Source organism: Trematomus bernacchii, unplaced genomic scaffold (genome assembly GCF_902827165.1).
Source record: "Trematomus bernacchii unplaced genomic scaffold, fTreBer1.1, whole genome shotgun sequence".
NCBI classification, from domain to species: Eukaryota; Metazoa; Chordata; class Actinopteri; order Perciformes; family Nototheniidae; genus Trematomus; species Trematomus bernacchii.
The window spans coordinates 8,317,742-8,340,701 of NW_022988097.1; the positions used below are offsets into that span (position 1 = coordinate 8,317,742).

The 22,960-nt window shown below is 39.0% G+C and overlaps 2 protein-coding genes across 3 annotated transcripts; both read right to left on the reverse strand.

Annotated features, from left to right (window-relative positions):
- Positions 1-302: 302 nt before the first annotated feature.
- LOC117475044 lies at positions 303-5,358 on the reverse strand. Its single transcript, XM_034121106.1, has 9 exons — positions 5,256-5,358; positions 4,658-4,858; positions 3,912-4,044; positions 2,814-3,771; positions 2,484-2,617; positions 2,203-2,351; positions 1,759-1,913; positions 1,429-1,499; positions 303-1,304 (listed from the first exon to the last, which is right to left on the reverse strand). The coding sequence occupies exons 2-9, from the start codon at positions 4,796-4,798 to the stop codon at positions 1,240-1,242; spliced, it is 1,806 nt and encodes a 601-aa protein (XP_033976997.1). The 5' UTR covers positions 4,799-4,858; positions 5,256-5,358; the 3' UTR covers positions 303-1,239.
- Positions 5,359-20,338: 14,980 nt separating this feature from the next.
- Positions 20,339-22,951, reverse strand: LOC117475017 (transforming growth factor beta activator LRRC32-like). 2 transcript variants are annotated; one of them, XM_034121067.1, is made up of 2 exons: positions 22,663-22,951; positions 20,339-22,541 (listed from the first exon to the last, which is right to left on the reverse strand). In XM_034121067.1, exons 1-2 carry the CDS (start codon positions 22,750-22,752, stop codon positions 20,688-20,690), a joined length of 1,944 nt encoding a protein of 647 aa, XP_033976958.1. In that variant the 5' UTR covers positions 22,753-22,951; the 3' UTR covers positions 20,339-20,687. The 2 variants fall into 2 exon arrangements, with proteins under 2 accessions (XP_033976958.1, XP_033976957.1); XM_034121066.1 differs by having other exon boundaries at positions 20,339-22,547.
- Between the last annotated feature and the right edge of the window lie 9 nt (positions 22,952-22,960).

Genomic DNA, 22,960 nt, shown 5'->3' on the forward strand with positions numbered 1-22,960 from the left:
AACTGCAGCTCAAACCTTTGATTATTATGAGCTGAGATTGTACATTTCGTTCCTGTCAAACACCCCCCTATAACAGTAGGAAAGATTATTTACAGTAGCAAGTGAAAACACAATGTGGCCATTTGTCATGTACCATCAGATGACCTACAGCGATTCACTGTGCAACGAGCATTTCTGCGTCACGTCTGACATATGGAGTGGGAGGCTTAGGGGGGGCAGCTAATTCTTTGAATGAACTAACCTAATTATTATTCCTTCGTAGAAGCTACAGTACTCTACAACACAAAGACAGACCAAACTAGTAGATTTGTAGTTTTATTATGAAAGCAGAACTATATACACTGGAAATTCAAAATAGTAAATGTGCCATTATATAAGAACTCAATATTAACCAGGGTAACATGGCTTCAACAACAGTTATTACGAAAGGAATTGGGCATTAAATAACAAAACCTTCTGCATGTGGCACAGAGACAAATCAAGTATCACTTAATGCAAAACAGGTTAAACTGAACTAGCACGTGTAGTGACTGGGATAAGGACTTGGCTGCTTTTAAAGTACATGGGGGGGATTGTTCTAATAAAACAAAGAGCACCACATTTAGGTATCCATGTCACCATACAGTTTACAAGCACAACCTGATTTAAAAAATGTGTTTCAATTATTTCTATCAGTGCTTCAAAGAAGTTATATTTTGTGCGAAATAAAAAAAAATACATTTCTTAAGACCCCATGATGTTATAAGTAACATTAGCCTAACTTTCACTAGACGTACCTTTGACTAAGGGGGCTCCAATCAAGATTTGTGGGGCCGATCATGGGTTCTGTTTGAAACCATTTCTCTGTGATTCTCCTCCTTTGCTGTTTAAATGTATGTGACTTTGCTCTCAACAACTGATAAATATGTCAAATAGGTAATCAAAATATTGAAAATGTTTCAATTCCAAATACAACATAAAAAGATACAAAAGCTGATACATTCTACTTAATGTAAACACATGCCGGTTTTAAATCAAAATATATATTTACTTTATTTATTTAATGAAATATCCTTGTACTGCCACAGCAGTTTGTCAATGTATAACCTGAAAGTCCTCTGTGTGTTCAAACGACCCTGATGATTTATTCCTCATTTAAGAATCACTAAAAATGTCTCGGTGTTTAGCTTTGAGTGCTTCATGGCCTGTCTGCCATTTGTATTTGACATGCTTTCTGTATCAAGGCTTACTATTACGAGTTTAGCGCGAGATTACGTATTTCTTCCACTCGGAGTCCTGTTTCTTCACTTTATCTTGATATTTGCCTAAAAAACAAAACACAAGATTTGTAAAAAATCAGCACTGCTCTGTTCATACAGAGGCAATACTGCCACCTGCTGTTGATGCACAATTTTGGGTAAACAACTTCCAAACTGGAGCTATACTCACTTCTTTTCATGAGTTTGCTATGGATGGCATGTCCGTTCTGGGCCAGTCTCAAAGACAGTGATGCACCCCTCCTGAAATAATAATAATAATACCATTGTACCGTTAGGATATTGTGCCGTTAGCAAGCTTGAAATTGTACTCTGTAACCTTAATAAAGTCAACATATATTCACTCACTGTAATACTTATCAACAAAACCCACAATTTGTACAATGATAGCAATACAATTTAAACAAATGAAAACACTTGTAAATAAGTCATTACATTTTGACTTTATCAGCTTTTTTAAATGAACAATTCAAAATCAACTGGCTGTTTCATACTGGAGTACCTCATAGCTCTGAGCTTTCCTTTTTCCAAGAATAGCTCGACTGTAACTTTGGGTCCCTGTGGGTAAAGCCTGGCATAGAGCGTCCTGTTGTCCACCATATTCCTGAACCAGCCCACCGCCTCCTCAGACCAAACACTCCCATTCACAGGCGTCACCTAGGGGGGAGGAAACAAACAAAAAACCCCATGAACTGAGATAATTCATTTCCTTTATCACATCCCAATAGATAAGGCTGTGACTAATCATGTGGACAAACGCCAAAACTGTAACCAAGCGTACTTTCTCACAGAGGAACACAATATATTTGCCTTTTCCGTGAATGCAAATCCTAGGAGGGATGATCTGCACGCCTGCTGCAGAATATCTTAGCGTGTTCGTCAGGTTCTCTAGATACATGTGAAAAAGATTATGAGGCCTAACCATACAAAACAGGGAAGCACTTACATTTGCTAGTGAGACCTGTACAGCCTGAAGTGGTAGGACGGCCATTTCCGGGGTCAGCTCCTTGATGTCCGACAGCGACAGGCAGGCTGTATCACCCTGGTCCAGCCTCTTCACCTCCACCTTGATGGATGTCTCTCTCCCTCCACCATCAGTGGAATAAATAAAGGAAAACCAAAAGGCAGAAATTATGGCAACTCAAATAAAAAAGTGACACTGCTACCATCTAGAGGTATGCTTTGGCAAACATCTATGAATGTTCCAATACACAAAACTGGACCCACCTTCACTTACTCCACATATCTTTGTCACCCGAGTCCTGCACCATTGTTCTTGCTTAGGGAACCAACCTATTACTTGGGTTCCAATGTCTGGAATGCAGTTCTGCGCGGCATATGATCTACTGGCTTTCCAGCTGCTGCAAATGAGCAAAAAATAATGGCAACCAGACACATGTGGATTATTAAAAATGGAAGAAAAAAAAAAATCTACAAAGAAAGCAAAAATGAATTAAAGGATAAGTGGCTATATAAGTTCTGGTAATGTGATTAGTGAATCAGTGAGGCTTAAAAAAAAAGCAGACATGAGATTAGAATTCATTCTGAACGACTCACTCTGGGACAAGGGTTTGCCACTTCATGATGGAGTCTGCGTGGTGTACGTAGAAGTTGCCTGGGCTGACAATGTGAGACACCACTACCTCCATCTCTTCAAACCTGCAGGTCTGGAACTGAGGAATGGTGATGCACTTCATTGCTGGAGTTTTTACACCATCAAAATGGCTTGCATGTTTGGGATCAGTGCTCTGAAGACTTTGGTTTTCCCTCTGGGCGTTTAGGCAGTTGTGCTCCACCTGAGGTGTAATATTTGGGCAGTCTTTATTTTCGAAGGGGATGGCTTTCAAGTCTCCCCGTCGCACCTCAGTGAAGATGTCTCCAATATCCCACAATTCAGTCTTTGTTGCAATCACACAAGTGTAGGTCAGAGAACCACTCGTTTCCACTCTTTTCACTCTGAAGACTGGGGCTTGGTTTTCCATGTCTGCAAATAACGTTTTCGGCTCTAGTGGGTTGGTCAGATCATCTGTCACAACTTGTCTGAATTGGTAGCTTTGTGTTTTGATGGCAGGCCGCTCTGGCGAACTCAAGGTACTGTTACTCCACTCCATGACAGTGATCTCCAGTACTCCAATGTTTTTAACTTTTTCTCTGAGGAAGTGAAGCAGCTGAGATGATGTTTGTTTTTGCTGTTTCACCTGGAAATCATCTTTACATCCCCAGCTCATTAGCGGAGTTATTTTCATTGGATTAGTGTTACTGATCCCTGGGAATGAAGCTTGTAGGGGAGGCAGTAGTATTGGTGGCCTCTCTGGGTTGATCTCGGGTCTCTCGGACGCAGGTGGAAGACTCACAGCATCTGTTGGGCGTTTCTCATCTAAAACAACAGCATGTTCTTTTTCTTCAGCCTCTAAGTGAGACGATGAGGTCGTAGTCGCTCTGTTGATGCCGTGTTTGATGTCATCCTGTTGGACTGCTGCAGGCTTGGAGATAAGCTGGCCACACACTTGTGGCTCTGTAAAGATAAGAAAAGGAGAAAGTGAGAATTTTATTTTTTTAGCTCTGAACATCTTTTCCTAAATCCTAAAGTTGTACACGTGAAAATATGTAATGTCACATAAGCATCTTAAATTGTATGATTATTTCTTTACTTACCAACTGTGAGAGATTTTAATGAAGCTGAAAGCTTGTCAATGACTTCATATTTTGTATCTAAAGCCTTTGTGAGATCACTGAAGACACTAGTGGGAAAAGATGTATTAAAGAAACCTTGAACTTCTTCATAGGCCTAGAGGAAAAATGAAACAAAATGAAACAAGTGAAATAATTATTTTGTCTTAGCCTTTCTTAAACAGGTAAAGGCCTTTGAGATCAATTAAGTATTTTACATGGCACAGAAGACAGTTGGAACACAAAAAACTGCTTTAACTTCAAGGTTTAAGGCGGGTCTGGATTATTCAATGCAGCTTTAAATTCAAGCAGGAACATTTGTTTTTGTTTATCAAATATACAAGAAACACTTACTGTTGTGCTTATTACTTCATCAATTTAGGTAACATACATTAATTGATAATGTAATAGTTTACAAGACCCATTAGGCTCTGAGAAACATTGATGACTCCGATGTATCAATCAAGATAGTCGTGAAACGTGTTAACCGATATTAATAATGTGCACAAGTTGTAGCTCTGGTGACTATTTGACACATATTTAAACTGTGCTTTGTTTGTATAAAATTCAGCAGTTCCTGCCAACTAATGCTAATTATTATAGCTAAGTGTGCCTAATTAGCATGGACCCGTTCTCGACTAGTCAGCAGTGTGTTGTCCATGTGGCCTGTGAGCTAGCTAAGTTAGCAACATTAATTGAACGTTTTCAATGAACCGGTGTGTTAACATTACCTTTTTGATGAAGTTGGACAGTTCTTGTTCAAGTTTACTTCGGGCAGTTTCCAGCATGAAGAGCTTGAGCGTGAACTGCACTCTCTGGGACATGATGGAGGGCTGCGGCTGGCGGCGGACAACCTGTTGCTGAGAAGTCATGGTCGGCAGAGAAGACTGGTATGGAAAAGCCCAATGTGCCACAATACCAAGCGGCAAACTCTGGGGAAGAGCCGGTGTTACCGTTTAACTGGTGACGCGGGGGAACTCGTGACGTTCTATAAAATACATATACACATTTCGATCGCTTCTTCTGTCGTTTACATTAATCTTTTGGTATATTTGGCTGGATAGGAACACTTTGATGCACATTCAGTACCAGTGTGTGAGGTTGTGTTTGCGATGCCGATATCCGGACGCGTACAGCGAGGACTACAAAATGACAATGAGGTGACTGGGGATGTCTGTTCAAACCATTGCACGTTTGAATAAATCATTTAAACCAGTTATTTTTGCCAGACTTATTACTGAATATCGTTCTTAATGTGATACCAAGTCCATCTGAGACCCGTGTACACCTTCAGACAGCCTCCAAGTGAAGCACACGTTGTTTACTCACAGTTTGAAAGCAGCGTGGAGAAGTCTTCAGCTGTGGAGCTGTGATCCGCCCAGTTTAACTTGTGACACGACTTCTGTTCTGTGGCTATCAACCAGCAATCATGTTTAATATTAAAGACTACACACATCATGTGGCGACTGGTCATTAGGGGCAGGTGGGGCACAGCCCCACCTAGTGTCAGCAGAAAGTATTACAAATAATGATTACAAAAATGCAAAAAAATAAATAAAAAAATATATAAAATATATTTTAAGATCATGTTTAATCATCTGATTCGTCTGTACATTGCTGTTTTAGTCTGTGTTCTTCTAATTAGTGTGTCTACAGTCACAGTGTGTGCCTATTGAGCTGTTTAGAGCCATGTGGGACAAAACCTGATTATGCCCCTCCCTCTCGCTGTGAAGTCAACGGTGACTGTAAAAACTACACTGCGCATGCTCAGAGTATTTTGTAATGAAATGTGTGTGGCAAAAAAATAATGACCAGAGGGGCATGGAGCTACCATCCCCACCATACGTCATCTCAAATCATTCAGAGCTGATTGGCTGTAAGTACGTGTGCCGCGAAAAGTGTGGTGTGTGAAGAGGAGACGAGAGAGCTGCAGTGACGCGTCCTAAAACCAGGAAGTAAGCTGCGCATGGCTTCCCTCGACAAAAAAGCAATGAGATTTCTCCAGAGGATTTTAGAAAATAGCTGGAAATAAGATCTGTGGGAAACGTATCTGTTAGATAAATGCACGTTTTGATCAGCCGGATAACATCCACATGTCTACCCTACTTTTATAATTTTTTTATCATAAATCTATGGATTAGATTTATGATAGACTTTTGAAACTACAAGAACATAAGGAGGACTTTTACAAAAAAGTTATAGACATTTTTGTCCAGAAGGATAGGCAAATGGACTTCATCTTCAAGTCAAGGTAAGACCGCAATTTGATTGAAAATGGGATCTTACTAAGAGAGAACAATTCAATATTTAAATGATAAAATTACATTTTTTGGGTATCCTTTTGTTGAACTGTCTGTTTAAAATTAATCGAAGCATCAGACAAAAAAAGCTTTTGAAAATAATATTATATTTTGGTTTAGGTCAAAATATAATATTTGTAAACCTGAAGAGTCAGTGCCAGTGCCTCACCAGCCATGAACCTCACTGCACGTCACTGCAGAAGCTTATATATAGACATCTACGTTTTTTGTGCCCCACCACTTTTGTACATATAAAAACGCCACTGCACACATGTATCCCTTATCAAAACGGTATTCTGCACTTTGCAGCACTTATCCAGATAAGATGTGACTGTTTACTCGTTTTGCAAAGATAGCAGCAGAAATGTCATTGCTGCATGTGCAGGGATATTTAGACTGTAAAATGCTGCTTGGTCATTCATTTTGGTCTCCGCAAACAATATTATGAATCCTCTATTCAAACATATAATTCAGTGTCCATCGACATGAAAATAACTAAAACGTTCATGCTGGACTCAAACCTGAGTCCCATCAGGTAAAATCACTCTAATCCTGCGCGTTGTGAGTGAGCCACAAATCATTACGACATATTCGTTCATCACAGCTACATTTTTAATTTTTTACACATTAACATTGTTAAAAGATTCAGAAAAATGCAAGCTAACCATCATTTATAATGCGAGCGAATTTATGTACACTTAAGCCATATAATATACATATTATAGTAGGCATTTGCTTTTAAATAGTATAGCTTGCTGACTGAGGTCTGTATCAAGTCTCATTAAGACCCACCGAGATCAGATATCCTAGTTTATCAGCCTGCGAGCCCACATTATGTTGTGATAAGTGGTCATTTTACATATAAATGTATTCCAGTGCACACATTAAGTTATATATAAATATAAAATATGCTAATCAGGCCATGTGTTTCGTTATGTAGTATAATCATCACCGACAGATGGAAAGACAACAATAACAAGGAATTCATATTAATATTACAAAGTTACACAGAAATAGATACAACATATAAGACAAAATAACACAAAGATAAAAGCATAAACGTTAAGATAGAAACGAAAACATGTTCACAGCAGAGTAAAAATTATGAATATATGTGTTTGTAGTTCTCAACGTATGTGAGTATCCTCGTCATTCGGTTTGTGTCGCTGTATCGATGCATAACGAAAGTTAACCAAGTAAACAGTCACATCTTATCTGGATAAGTGCTGCAAAGTGCAGAATACCGTTTTGATAAGGGAGACATGTGTGTAGTCTTTAATATTAAACATGATTGCTGGTTGATAGCCACAGAACAGAAGTCGTATCACAAGTTAAACTGGGCGGATCACAGCTCAGCTGAAGACTTCTCCACGCTGCTTTCAAACTGTGAGTAAACAACGTGTGCTTCACTTGGAGGCTGTCTGAAGGTGTACACAGGTCTCAGATGGACTTGGTATCACATTAAGAACGATATTCAGTAATAAGTCTGGCAAAAATAACTGGTTTAAATGAGTTATTCAAGCGTGCAATGTTTTGAACACACACATCCCCAGTCACCTCATGTGTCATTTTGTAGTCCTCGCTGTACGCGTCCGGATATCGGCATCGCAAACACAACCTCACACACTGGTACTGAATGTGCATCAAAGTGTTCCTATCCAGCCAAATATACCAAAAGATTAATGTAAACGACAGAAGAAGCGATCGAAATGTGTATATGTATTTTATAGAACGTCACGAGTTCCCCCGCGTCACCAGTTAAACGGTAACACCGGGACGCCAATACGGAAGTGCCACAAACTGCAGTTCATATATTGGCCGATAGGCGCTGACTGCAGAAAGGAGCAATTTCCATAGACCCCCATGTTAAAATGCCCAATTTCACAGCCTAAAAAAACATGTTTCTACCCATGGATCCAATAAATATTATTATAGATATAGTTAGATTCCACCTTCATGATTATGAATCTGTGAGTGAATTGTTTTCTAACATGACCCTTTTATTTATATTAGGTCTAAAAGTTTTTGCATAAAGTAGGGCGTGGTCACATTGAGTGACAGCTCTGTCAAGTGACTGCTGCTGTTAGCTTCTTGTCTCTCTGCTAGCTGCTCCATCTCCGTGAAGCTACAGGGACTCTGCCTGCTCAGTTCATCCAGGGAACACAACTTGACCCCGGCCGTGTTTGTTTGTTCTTCATGCTTATATATCGGACTATTGTGACTCGCTCTGCGGTTAAAACAGACGGTGCATGAATGCCGTTTTGCGGTAAGTGAAATTCGAGTACTTTATTTATGTGTTTATGATTTTAATCGGCTACGTAATGAATGTGTTAGCGTGTAAGCGAGTGGTAGCTACATCGGTGCTAACGATGCTAATCGTAGCCTGCAAGTTAAAACCATAGACTGTATATATAAAGGTTAAAACGAAATAGACAAGTGTTAAGTGGGATAATACTGTAGAACAAACGGCTTCTGTTTGAGGTTGATACAATAAGGTCATCCTTGTAACTTAGAGAGATATTTTATTATGTAGGTAGGAACTTTATGCATCGCTAAGGTTAATTTAAATTGGCTATGCTCGAGTATGTAGACAAGCTAATGTCAAAGTAGTGTATGTGAAATCAACCTCACAATAAGATGTGTGTATATTACAATTATTAATGTCATGACTCATATTTCAAGATGATTACTTAGATATTATAATATGGTTGGTTGAGCTGGAGTTCATTATTGAGCTTACACGTTAACGTCACAGTCATCTGAAGAACGAACCCAAACCTTGTTGTTTTTATTAATTGCATTACCAAATTGGTATCAAATAAATAGTAAGCATTGGTAACACAACTTCCAAAGTTACAGTAAAATAAAAAGGACCCTGACTCGGCCAATACACAATCCAACATGTTCAACAGAAGATAATAAGTTATATTGTTTGTACACATGGTACTTTACATATATATATCTGTTTGTTTAAAGTGTCCAGGTGATGCAGACAGGCTGGACCAGAGAGTGAGAGACAGAACTGGACTCCTCACAGCAGTGAACTTCAGCACAGGTACAAAGACTCTTTTTTCATACTGTACAAAGAATCAAGAAAGATATTGGTTTAAGTAAATGAAGTATTGACTTTAATACACTGATATACATTCCATTAAACAATACTAAATACTAGATCACCTACACATCAGTTAAGTTGAGGGTTTTTTCCATGCAAAGGGTTACATTTAGATGTTAACAAGCAATATGACTGTCAGCTTTCTAATTTAATGTATTGAAGGCAAAGCTATTTAACACATAGTGAGAACTGCTATTTATCTCTCAATATTGTCTGTAAAAAACGTGGTAAAAGTGATTCTTTCAGTGCAACAACAGAGCAAGCTTCTACAGTTGCACCACGTTTTGATAACAGTTCAATATTATTTTGATAATAAAATATATTTCAATGTTGATGCATTTCATACTGTTCATTCATAATCTGATTGTCTTTGTAGCTCACTGTTGAAATAAAAAAAAACATACAAAACATATAAAATAATTATATCTACAGCCCCTAAACACACAAACACACCGCTTTCATAAATAACACAATAATAATATGTTTTATGTTTCCTGTAATTTTTGTTAGGAAAGGACATGCCTGAAAGACACGACTCAACATTTTCTCCTTCTCTGAGGGTCAAGAAGAACATTAAAAGCTGATGTTATGAGATGTTAAGACCAGTACAGGACATTCACTAAGAAACTACTTTTATTGTGAAAACACAGTCAGCTGATCGAATGCACCTATTTCCACATCTACACTCCATCAGCTGATTCTGAATTCTGTTTGCCTCACTTTATGAGCTTCACATCACATGTACCTTGTACCGCAGAGTTTGCAACGTCACAAATAAATGGGGCCAATCTTCAGTCAGATGTGAATGTGTAATCTAACATTTTCAGTAAGAATAATGGACAAAAGAAGTGCAAATACAAATTCAATTTATTGAAATGTGAACCAAAAGTTAATCAAACATGTTTTAAATAAAAAAGCACATATGGACAGAAGGTGTAAACCTATTAAATGTATAAGTAAACACATTTAGTCAAATAAAGTGACAGACAAGGCCTGTGCAGTTGGTATCAGCTATGCCCAGCATGGGCTCTTCCATCAGGCCTGGTCCTCCTCGCAGAGGAAAGACCCTCAGTCCTCTCCGGCCAAACCAACAGACAGGACGTCCATCACACGGAGGTTTCTCCCTGAAGTCTCTGCAGCTCTCTGGACACCACGCTGTCTCAATCCGTCCACACTCCACACTGAATATGAAAAATGAAAATAATAAATGCTTTAGACAATAAGAAATATAAAGTTGACCGTTGAGTTGCTCAGTTTTTTTAGATTGTCAATACTATTACTGTATAACTAATATCTCAGGTTAAGAGGCACATTCAAATAAAGATGGGTCTTTAAATACATTTTGTCTTTTGAATTGTTTGTCTAAAGTCAAGGATCTAGAACTGGTACTTATAGTTTTAATGATACAGTCTGGTTATAATGCTGTTTGGAGGAGGCCTCACAGGTAAGAGCACTAACTAGCTACCATCACATGTACTGTACCTTAGCTTGACTTAAATGTATTAAACGTATAATTAAGTGATAGCAAAATATAAATAACTAATGTCATGCAAACATATTAATTTGCTTGATTCCAGTGTTGCATTTAGCACATTGCATACAAACGTTAAGGGATTTTAAGATTCTGAAGTATTATGCTAAAAACTCAATAACTTAGATTATTATTTATAGTTTTGCTGAATAGTTTCATGTCCGCTTACCTTAGAAACGTAAAATGTGACGGCAGTGTGCAGATGGGGAGCATGTTAGCTTAGCTTCTTAGCTTGAGCTAGCTCTGTTACTTCCAGCTCGGAGGCAGCAGGTCCCGCCTCGGCTCCGCCTCTTTGCCCTTATTTGGAGCAGGCGGGAGTGGAACTCTGACGTCACTGTCGAGCCGTTAGTGGCCGACTCCGCCTACTAAGGGCTTCTCGGCAACTCTGCAGAATCCTATGGGTGACGTCACAGACCCTACGTCCATTTATATATACAGTCTATGCATAATACGCATACATAGTTTCGCGCGAATATACGGGGAGGTCCGTATATTCGCGCGAAACTACGCGCGAACATACGGACCTCCCCGTATTTTCGCGCGGTTTTTAATATGATAATGAGCCCCTCCTTCTGATTTCCTTGGCCAATGAGTTCAAAGTGTCTTCAACCAATCAGTGAAGGGTAAAGCCAGACCAAAGCAATCTTCAACCAATCAGCCAAGAGAAACTTGTCAATGACGTTGTTAGTTATTACCTATATATATACAGTCTATGGTTATTACCAGATTTCACGGCACCTTATATATACAGTCTATGGACGAAACACAGTTCACAGTTTCTTTCTTCTTCTTGTCTTCCAGCCGTGCTCTCTGTGACACGTGTCCTGCTCTTTATTCAGCTACACCACCGCCATGTTGGAAAAGCAGTTTAGTCATTGCACCCTAAATATCGTAGTTATCGAATTTGAATGAAAGGTGTGGCATAGCGTTAAGGTTAGTGGGTTTCCTGGCCTTCCCTCGACTTATCTGACACGGTGGCTGATCCTTTATATTAGTTATTTTAAAGAAAAAGTTGCTGCCTCAAGTAGAGTAGGCTTTGAACAAAACAAAAATCCAATCGGTTAAAGGTGGAGTCAAAAAGCTCACCAAGCTTCAATCATTACTCCACACTTATTACACCTGTTTTCCACAGTTTCTGCCACTGCACATCTCATCTCCACATGTACCACATAGCCTATCCCAAAATCATGTCAACACACTGAGCTGTGTTATTTCGATAGCACATATAATAAAATTGGTACCAGAGAAGATTAGCAAAAAAAAAGAAGAGCTGTCGCGAACGAACCAGGTTGTAAGTGAACGACGGGAGCCGGCTCACGCCCGCCAACGAGCCGTTTTTTAGTTTTTTAAATGTTGTAATACAAGACAGAATGATATGATGATCTCCGCGCTACCGCCGCTACGGGTGCTTTGTGCATGCATGCATGCAGTGACATGTAATATCCAAGGATTAGAGATGGTTGAATGCTGTTTTGAGCATTGCAATATATTTATTTTCACTATGTTATTTATGTATGATTATCTTTAGGCTCAGCAAATATTTGATGTCAGCTGTTGCTGTCTTTTTTTCTTTAGTTAATACTGAAATAGAGCCCTGCTGTTTTGTTAGGGCTTTTTCTTTAAATACAATTTTAAAATGTCGATACAGTAGCTGTCCTTTTTTTAAATGTCTATGCTTAAAGGTGGGGTAGGTAAGTTTGAGAAACCGGCTCGAGATACACTTTTTGTTATATTCCATGGAATGCTCTTAACATCTCGATAGCAATGAATATCTTAAGTGCTTTGACAAAAAATCCATAAAAAATGTCATCTGTGGAAGCTGTAATACTGTAAAAAGCACGACCAATCATTTTAGCCGGCCCGGCTAAAATAACTGGATGGCCTACCTGCCTGTCAGCCTTCCATCTGTGCACAAACTTATCTCATTGGTCATGTGCGCGTTTGTGTGTGTTGGAGGAGGGGCTCTGTAAGGAAGTCTGAAGGAAGGGGCAGATTTTTTTCGGCTGCGTACTTTCAAATTCTAGCGCACTCGAGCTGGTTTCTCCATTCTTACCTACCCTACCTTTAAGTTTCCATAGGTGTTGCTATCTGCTTTGTGTAGCGTGGCTCTACAAGCAAGTCAGTGCATTCATTGGTGGTATCAGAGAGTTACAAGGGTCCTCCCTGCTGGACAATGTGTCCCACCCCCTCCAGGACACTCTGTCCGCACTGTGCAGCTCCTTCAGTGACAGGCTGCTGCACCCCCACTGTCTCACGGAGAGATATCGCAGGTCCTTCCTTCCTGCAGCGGTCAGACTATATAACCACCACGGCCCCTAGTAGACCCCCCCCCACACACACACGCACATGCACACGCACACGCACACGCACACACACACACACAACAACACAGACTATAACACCTCTTGTCACCTGGCTGCTAAATCCTCAGAACTGTTACAGGATGTGTATTTTTGTAAAATGTGTAACTTTTTTATTATAATTTATTTTGTTATCTTTTTATGCATGCTTAGGTAACATTAAGCTGTATTTGGCTCTTTTCTGCTGAAACAATGGAAATGTCCCCTCTGTGGGACTAATAAAGGTATGCTGATTCTGATTACATGAACATTTTGTTGTTGTTTGAAATACACTTAAAGACTTGATCTTGTGCTCTTGCCCTTGGATACCGAGCATCTGCCCATAAAGACTACAATGAGATACAGTATGGACCTTATATTGCCTATGTTTTATCCTAAATATGCTTTTTCTAAGTCAGACCCATTATAACTTAAAGGGGACCTATCATGCAAAATGCACTTTTGTACGTCTTTTATACATGAATATGTGTCCCCGGTGTTCCAGGGAACTCACCAAGTGTCAGAAAACACAACCCTCTCTATTTTCCTCCATACCCAAATCTCTAAAAAAGGGGCTGCAACGGATCTGATACAGACTGATCCAGATTTGAACACTTCTATGTCGTCACAGAAGTGGCGCTACGGCTATTGGGCCAACTCTCCACCTATCAGGGGAATGTGGGGTTGGGCCACGGCCGGCCATTGCCGCTCGAAAGCGCTGGAGACGCTGTAGTACATATGCCAGGCCTGTAAGTGGCGCTGTAGTCTGCCACAAAAGCAGCGAAGAAGACTTCCCGCCCATAGTTACCATGGTTACCCTTCTGTTTATTCTCCGCTGTGGCTTTTTTTCTTCCTCCCCGAGGCAAGCGTTTGCTCCCGCTGCTTTAATTCAATGCAATCCCTCCCCGTCGAGGCAAGCACTGTAATTCTCTCCGGTTAGTCCACCAGCAGATGACAAACACCCACCTCTCCGCCTCTTCCAAGGAACGAGGGGACCGTACGGCAGAGTTTCAGTTTCAGTTACTTTCGCCGGTCAAGATGTCCGTTAAAGTTTAAATCTTCCGGACAAAATTAGAAAAGTGCCGGTCAAAGGTCTTCTTTGTTATTTATTGAGCTTTAAAACAAATGAATAACGACTCTATATAATAAAACACGGAGGACGGAGATCTCTTTCTCTCCCCCTCTTCTGACAGCCCAGCAGCTGATCAGAGCACGGCTCACCTCTCCTGCAGGGGGGCGTGGTCAGCAGAATCAGACCCGTAGACAGCAAACAGCACATAGAGCGAAATGAGGCATGGCTAAAATGCATGATCTGTTTAGTATTTTGAAAACAGAAACGTATAAATATACCTTATATAGGTATGGCCCTACAATATATCATTTAAATATAGCATGATAGGTCCACTTTAAAGCGGGAATAAAAACCCACGGCCCCACAGGCGGGGGCAAAACGCAACATCTTGCAAGAAACAGCGTCTGAGGGCTTCTTAACATTTAATAAACTATGAATGTGTCATACTCACTTTACGGGAAGAAACTCAGCTTTCAGACAATATTAACCATGTTTAGCTAAACGAAATAAAAGGGTAATAACAAAGGCTCTGAATTAGCCCTGAGCGAAAAAATGCTAACGCAATTAGCACAGAACTCAAGGCAAAATACCCTTATTACTTATCTGCACAAACAAGATATCGATTAGCAAGCTGAGATTCCACAGATTCCAGACATATAAGTATCATCACTGAGTGATCAGAACTCGCGACATGGGAAGCAAAAACAGACATCACACCACGTAGCATTACGGAGCAAACACAGGAGAAATTCTTACCTATGCTGTTGTTCTGATCAAAAGTTGTGTTCAATGGCATTAAAACGATAAAAACGCTGCTGAAGGTTAATTCATAGGTTAATCCAATGTGTCTGTGTCACTTTGACATGATTACTGATAATCCATCTTCATATTTATGTCAATAACGGAGATTTCATATTAGCTGCTACGAGAGTGTATGACAGCTTCCGGTTTTGGGCATTCTGGCTACGCATCACTCATTCACCAATGGGTAATGTTTAGATGGATTTTAGGAACTTCCCCTCGATTCTATTGGCTCTAACGGTTAAAAAGAGGTGTCAATCATCTAAATCTCTCTAAAAAGGTCAAATGTCACTTGTTTTTGCATCAATCTTGATACAGGGTACTTATTATATGTTATAGTTTGGATTCCTAAAGCTTTTAGTCTACTATCCCATCATTCAAGGGTGGTTTTCACTACAAGTAATGTTTTTTTTTGGACGGACTCTATAATTGACATTTTTTTACTATGTTCAATCTGAATTTACTTTAAAATAAAAAAAATCTATATTGATTCTGACTTTTCTACATCCAACTCACAGGTTTATCATTGCTTTGAGAAAAAAGATGATTAATTTACCCCTTTTAGAAGTGAAGTTATGGTCATTTGTTCTGGGAATGTCATTTTCGAGCCTGAGGCCTGAAAAAACAGGCTCGGGAAAAGAGGTCTGGATCCTGAAGAGAATCAGAATCAGTTTTATTTCCAAGTAGGTTTACACTTACAAGGAATTGGCTTTGGTATATGTGGTGCATACAAAGACACAGAAAGAATAATAAATAACACTTTTAAAAACGATGGTCATACTGTTATACTGTTTTTACCTATGGTAGATTTGATGTAAAATAAAAGAAACCTTCACAGTCTCAGGTTAAAGTAATACATAAAAAGCTGTAAATGTAAAGAGGAAAATCCTTTAAATGCTTCCTGGAAAAATAAATGTAGCCTATAGGGCGAGTCTTACTTCCTCTATTGTGCTAACAAACAAGCTGTTGCTAATGTCTAAATTCAAGCTACCATTAACCACAAAGTAGAAGTATGAATGCAATTTGCTACTTGCATTCCTAGGTTTTACACCTAATACTAATCACACAGTGTTCTTTTCTTCCAGTGCTCTTTGCTTGAACTTGTCAGGCTGCTACCTGAGTACCTAAATCTTGTAGGTGGGGCAACAAAGACATTTACTACAGTTATATTGCTCAAGAGTCAGATTGATATGCATCTGGCTGCCAAGGCTCTAACACTGGCATCGCAGACCTGGCTCTACCCAGAGTGGTAATGGGCACGAGAAATGACAAAATGGCACTTTGCATCAGTTTTAAAGAAGAAGGATGTGCAATAAGAAGACAATAAGAGGATTGCTTAACAGGATATCCTGCTGCAACGGCAGTTTCTCCGTAGTGCACCCAAGCTGCTTGCTCAGATTGTAATACAATCCTTTCACATTTTGGATTCATTCACACTGCAATGTCATAGGTATTTTTGCACAGTTTTATCCACACAATCAGCCCCCTCCTTTTCAGTGGATCAGCATTGTGGGATGACATTTTAAAGGTTGCTCAAGTGCAGTTGGTTTACCTTATATTGAAAAATATAGGGGTCTTATTTTCCTAAATGTTTTAGATCTATATTCAGTCAGAATGGATCTCACGCTTAGTGGTAATGGCCCCTCCTATTTAATATATTTGTAAACTATATGCCTTAAAACAGAAAGTCAGAAATACAAATTCTTTACTCAAATTATCTATTTCGCAGGTATGTAAATGAACGGATTCATATTCTAAAAACAATTATTGCCAGCATATTCTGACAGAATGTTTATTACATACAGCATAACTGTTGCCACATTTAGCATTATATTTGACAACCAGAGTCAGAGCCGAAGCAAATATACATTACAAAATACAGATGCAGAAAGTGATATATAATAAAATGTATCTTGTAAAAAAATGACAGCCTGACCTATTCAAAACATATTTTTAGACAACACACTCTCACTCCATAAACGTCCAGGAGCGACGCTTGGTCAGGGTCCCGAGGCGTACAGTTGGGACGCTCCTAGGCTCCTTCAGCTTCATAAACAGACGCAAATAGCTTTCAACTGATTGCAATGTATTCCCATCTGCGGCGGGATTTGACGCTCATGGAAGCAGGGCATTCGTTTGTGTCGGCGGATGTTAAAGGCAATGTGAGCGTCCATTCCCATTGGATAACGGAGAATTGTACACCCGGAAGTAAGTATTCCCCTTACTGTCGATTGATTTGACAGTGATATCTCCACTACTCATCAACTCAAAAACACCAGATTATCCTTGTTAATTAAACGACATTGATAGGTTTTAGTGTACAATGCTTTTGTCACGTTTTCCCCTTCAATTCTGAGAAACAAGTAGTTTTCTATGAGTTTTGGATGGCCGAAGACATTACATTACCCACAATCCTCTGTAGCAATCATAGACTGTATATTGCAACAGGCAACAGCTTCGGTTCATGTTAATTTACAAACTCTTCAACTACAACCGTAGTTATATTTAAAAACATGTTAGAAGGCCTCACAAAATACTTTAATGTAAATTCAAATGTAAATGTGAAGGAATGTGTGTATATTAATTGTGAGGGTCAAAGGATGCCGTTTTTCTCATACTGATATTCCGCTATGCACGCTGGGATTTGGTGTTTATGCGATGTGAAATCCGAAAAAATTTAAATAATACATTATTCCGAGTGTGCTTGCTTTTCTCTTTGAAAGTCATCACATAACGGCATTGTAATACACGTTTCGGCTGCATTAAATATTACATATCTGCCGTAGTTCTGTATTTATAGAGCCCTGATGACAAGACTTCTAGACAAACAGGAACAACTGCCGCCAAAACTGAAAACTTGACGTGGATCTTAAATATATAAGCAATTAAACAACATCTTACATTTCTTTTCACACAATACGTCTCCTTGCAGTATCAACACTAATTCGGCTGACTTTTATATTTGATCCAATTGGTAGATAGGCTGTATTTACGCCATAACGGTGCACAGCTGATAGAAAGGGACACCTACTGGTTAAAGCACGTTATTGCATTTTATAATTGTATTATTAGATATTAATAGGATCCCTATAAAGTATATTCTTTACTCGTCGTTATTCTCTACTAATAGTTCATTAAAGACTGTATATAATGACTATTTTGCACATCCCTTTCAAGATTTCAAGATTTTCTAAGGTTTATTGACATATCATATTATACACAACTACGGTGTAGTTATGCAATGAATGAAAAACTTGGGTCGCAGGTTCCTCAACAGTGCATTACAAGACATCTATCAATATGTGTGTACCTCCACCATTACATTGTCATATTCTGCACATTTCTTATACTATCTACATACATCTTATAAGAGTATAATACATATGTATAATATCAGTTAAAATAAGTGCTTAAACATAGTTAACATGGCAGGAAAGCAATATATTAGACGTTAAGTACTTTGTCAGGCTTAATATTTATCTGTAGATACAAATGTCACTGTGTGTGCTGTGTGCTCTGCATGTGTGACCATCAAAGAGGGTTTCAACCCTCCATATTCATCTTCTATACCCCCAAAGCTTTTTTCTTATTCAAAAGAAGACCTTAACCTAAAGTATTCTTTAATGTTTAAATAAAGCCTTATTAGTTTGTCTGTTTTGCACATCCTCCTATTAATATCTAATAATAAAATTATAAAATGCAATAACGTGCTTTAACCAGTAGGTGTCCCTTTCTATCAGCTGTGCACCGTTATGGCGTAAATACAGCCTATCTACCAATTGGATCAAATATAAAAGTCAGCCGAATTAGTGTTGATACTGCAAGGAGACGTATTGTGTGAAAAGAAATGTAAGATGTTGTTTAATTGCTTATATATTTAAGATCCACGTCAAGTTTTCAGTTTTGGCGGCAGTTGTTCCTGTTTGTCTAGAAGTCTTGTCATCAGGGCTCTATAAATAGACAACTACGGCAGATATGTAATATTTAATGCAGCCGAAACGTGTATTACAATGCCGTTACGTGATGACTTTCAAAGAGAAAAGCAAGCACACTCGGAATAATGTATTATTTAATTTTTTTTAAATGTTTTCGGATTTCACATCACATAAACACCAAATCCCAGCGTGCATAGCGGAATATCAGTATGAGAAAAACGGCATCCTTTGACCCTCACATCGTACAAGGAAAAACTTCCAGAGAAAAACCCACAATTAATATACACACATTCCTTCACATTTACATTTGAATTTACATTAAAGTATTTTGTGAGGCCTTCTAACATGTTTTTAAATATAACTACGGTTGTAGTTGAAGAGTTTGTAAATTAACATGAACCGAAGCTGTTGCCTGTTGCAATATACAGTCTATGGTTGCTACAGAGGATTGTGGGTAATGTAATGTCTTCGGCCATCCAAAACTCATAGAAAACTACTTGTTTCTCAGAATTGAAGGGGAAAACGTGACAAAAGCATTGTACACTAAAACCTATCAATGTCGTTTAATTAACAAGGATAATCTGGTGTTTTTGAGTTGATGAGTAGTGGAGATATCACTGTCAAATCAATCGACAGTAAGGGGAATACTTACTTCCGGGTGTACAATTCTCCGTTATCCAATGGGAATGGATGGTCACATTGCCTTTAACAGCCGCCGACACAAACGAATGCCCTGCTTCCATGAGCGTCAAATCCCGCCGCAGATGGGAATACATTGCAATCAGTTGAAAGCTATTTGCGTCTGTTTATGAAGCTGAAGGAGCCTAGGAGCGTCCCAACTGCACGCCTCGGGACCCTGACCAAGCGTCGCTCCTGGACGTTTATGGAGTGAGAGTGTGTTGTTTTAGACTATATAGTTATGCTGGGAGGCGTGTGGTGCAGTGGGTTGTGCATTGGTGTTTGTATCAGGGGGTCACAGGTTCAAACCCCACTGCAGTCAGCATGTCGTTGTGTCCCTGGCCAAATTGCTCCTGTGGGGATTGCCCACAGTATTGAGTATGTAAGTCGCTTTGGATAAAAGCGTCTAACAAGTGACATGACATGTAATGTAATTATACAGAAACTCGTACAAGGTCTCTTCTTGGCATCTAATAGGCTTGTTCCGGAGTTCAGATTCTGGGAATGTTATGCAAGGCCTCAAAGACGTCATAAAAAATTGAGCCAAAGCTAAACTTTTAGTTTCAAACAAACATTTCACAATGAAGTATGAGCAAAAAACCTCTGCCTGATTTGGCAAACACTATAAAAAAACAGCTTGGGAGTCAATAAAGCCAATTTTAATCACAACATTTTGGCTGCACAGGTCCGCAGCATGATGCATGTTTTACAAGACTAATAATTTGCGGGAAGTCATAAAAGGAAGCCTTGAATGGAGTTGAGAATAGAATCATGTCAGACAATGAAGATTTAAATGCATTTTATTAACTAAATGTCAGCTAGTTTTAACCGTCCAAGCAGCCTTTAAACCCCACTTCTGTTCATAGTCAAATTGGTCATGCAAAATGAAACCCACAGGAATAAACCTTTTTACATAATTTCTGTTTCTCACTATATTTTGTTTGCTGTGCATATGACACAGAATAAACCAATGAAACCTGATTTTAAATATCACACTATAAATGATCTCTGTGTGCAAACCACCTTCCTGATGAATAAAATGAACACTGTTAATATTACAGTTGCAAACAACATGATTATGATCACTGTTCCAAAGTGAATGTCCTGTTCTTTCATATGAAACAAACAGTACACTGAACGGTTGTTCAGATAACCTGTCACCGTAACATTTCCACCACTTGTAAAGCATACAGTGTCATTGACATCAGGCACTTTAATCTTTAACTCATCTAGGATTATCAGCCATTTACTGTCACAACAATTAAAATAATTTCCGCTAATATACATAACATTAAGATGCAGAGATAAAGCAAGAATCAAAGAATGGTTTAAAGAAGCAAAGTTATTATTTCTAATGTCGATTTCTCTCAGAGGAGAGCAGCTCAAACTGCTGGGTATCACATCTAGACGGTTGTTGGATATGTTTAGCTGAGTTAACGCTGGCATGCAGGGTAAAGACAGATCAGAGCTGGTCATGTTAGTTTCACTGATTATCAAAGACTGAAGAGTCTCTTGTACACCATTTAGTGCATCCTCCTGCACAACCATATGTGCATTTTTTGCAAGGTTTAGAGAAACCAAAGAGTTTTTTAGAAAGGTGTTTTCTTGAAGATTCTTGATGTTGTTTTCTTGAAGATTGAGGTTTTTAAGGGTCCTTAAATTACCAAAGATAACACAGGATATGTTGAGATGTTGTTGCTGTGTTGATTGGTCCATAGAGGCACAAGGTTGCACAGAATTGTCTTGTAGATTTAATGTTTCTATCTGTGTGAGCGCTTTGAGAAATAGTGGAGAAATGTATGCAAGTCCATTACTCTGCAGGTCTAGGTACCTTAAGGAGGGAAAAAAAAGCTGCCGATGGTGTCCTGATTCATAATTTCTTATACTCCACGTGATGTTTTGCAAACAGTTGTAACTGAAATTCAGTGTTTCTAAAGATGAGAGCCGACTCAAAGTCTCCAATGGGAAAGACCTGAAGTGGTTATAGCTCAGGTCAATATAAATGAGTGGCATCAGCCTCCAGTTTGAGTGTAGGATATTTCTTCTAACTGTTTTCTCACGTGTAATTTCACTATATAGATCATTGGCCTCTGATACCATTGTTGCCTCTGAATTTAGGGCACCAACCATATTATTCTGTAAATAAAGATACCTCAAACTGTTTATTTTTGGAACAATTGGGAAATAAAGGAGATTGTTGTGACTTAGATCAAGAATTTCAAGCCGGTACAACTGGTCATCCTCACGTGTAACAAAGAACTCAACTGAATTTTGACTGAGATTGAGATATTTAACTTGAGTTAATTTAAAATCACAAATATGGGCAAGGTTATTTTTGGCCAAGTTAAGCATCTCTAATTGGCTCAATGGTTCAAATGTCCCCCGTTCTATGACCGATATCTGATTGTCATCAATAGTAATGGCCCTCAAACCTTTACTCTCTTTGAACAAGTTGTGTGAAAGTCTTGTTAAAGCATTACCAGTCATTTTAAGTTGACCAAGAGATGGTTTGTTTCTAAGGTACAGTCCCACTGCATCATTTCTCAAACCATTCATTGATATGTCCAAACTCTTCAGTCCACTGATGGATTGGAGGGCTTTGACGTTACTGCCAAGGTTGTTGTTCAGCACATTTCTGGACAAATTCAGCTCCTCAAGATGAGTCAGGTTTTCAAAAGCTCCTTCGGAGATGAGATCCAGCTGGTTGGCGCTCAGGTCCAGCTGTTCCAAGTAAGGCAAAGCAAGTGTGTGCAACTGTGTGATGAAGTTATTGGACAGGTCTAGTCTTCTGAGCCTTACATCTAAATCCAGAGGGACAGAATAGAGATTTTGATTGTTCCAGGACTGCTCCTTGAAATGAAAGGAAAATTAATCATAATCAAAGAGGGACCCATAAAAGCCAAAGTTAAAAAAATAAAAGAAATTGCTATTACAAAACATTTGAATTATATAATCTTTGGCCTACCTTGGGCTTGTGATGTGTCAGTCCAGTTATATAAAGGTCATGGCCGACTGACCAGAGAAGTAGGAGATTAGAGAACATATGTCTGACCATCCTCAATCTGCTGCTGCTGCTGCTTCTGCTGCTGTTCAACTGTACCACTACTGCTGCCAGAGCTCATTTAAACACACCCTCTTATAGCCATGCTTCATAAAAAAAGCGAGAGAGAAAACAGCTGTGGACACCAGATAGGCATTGTGGATATATTTAGACAATGAAGGCCTGACCACTGATATATTGCTTTGTTTAAAAAAAAAAACCT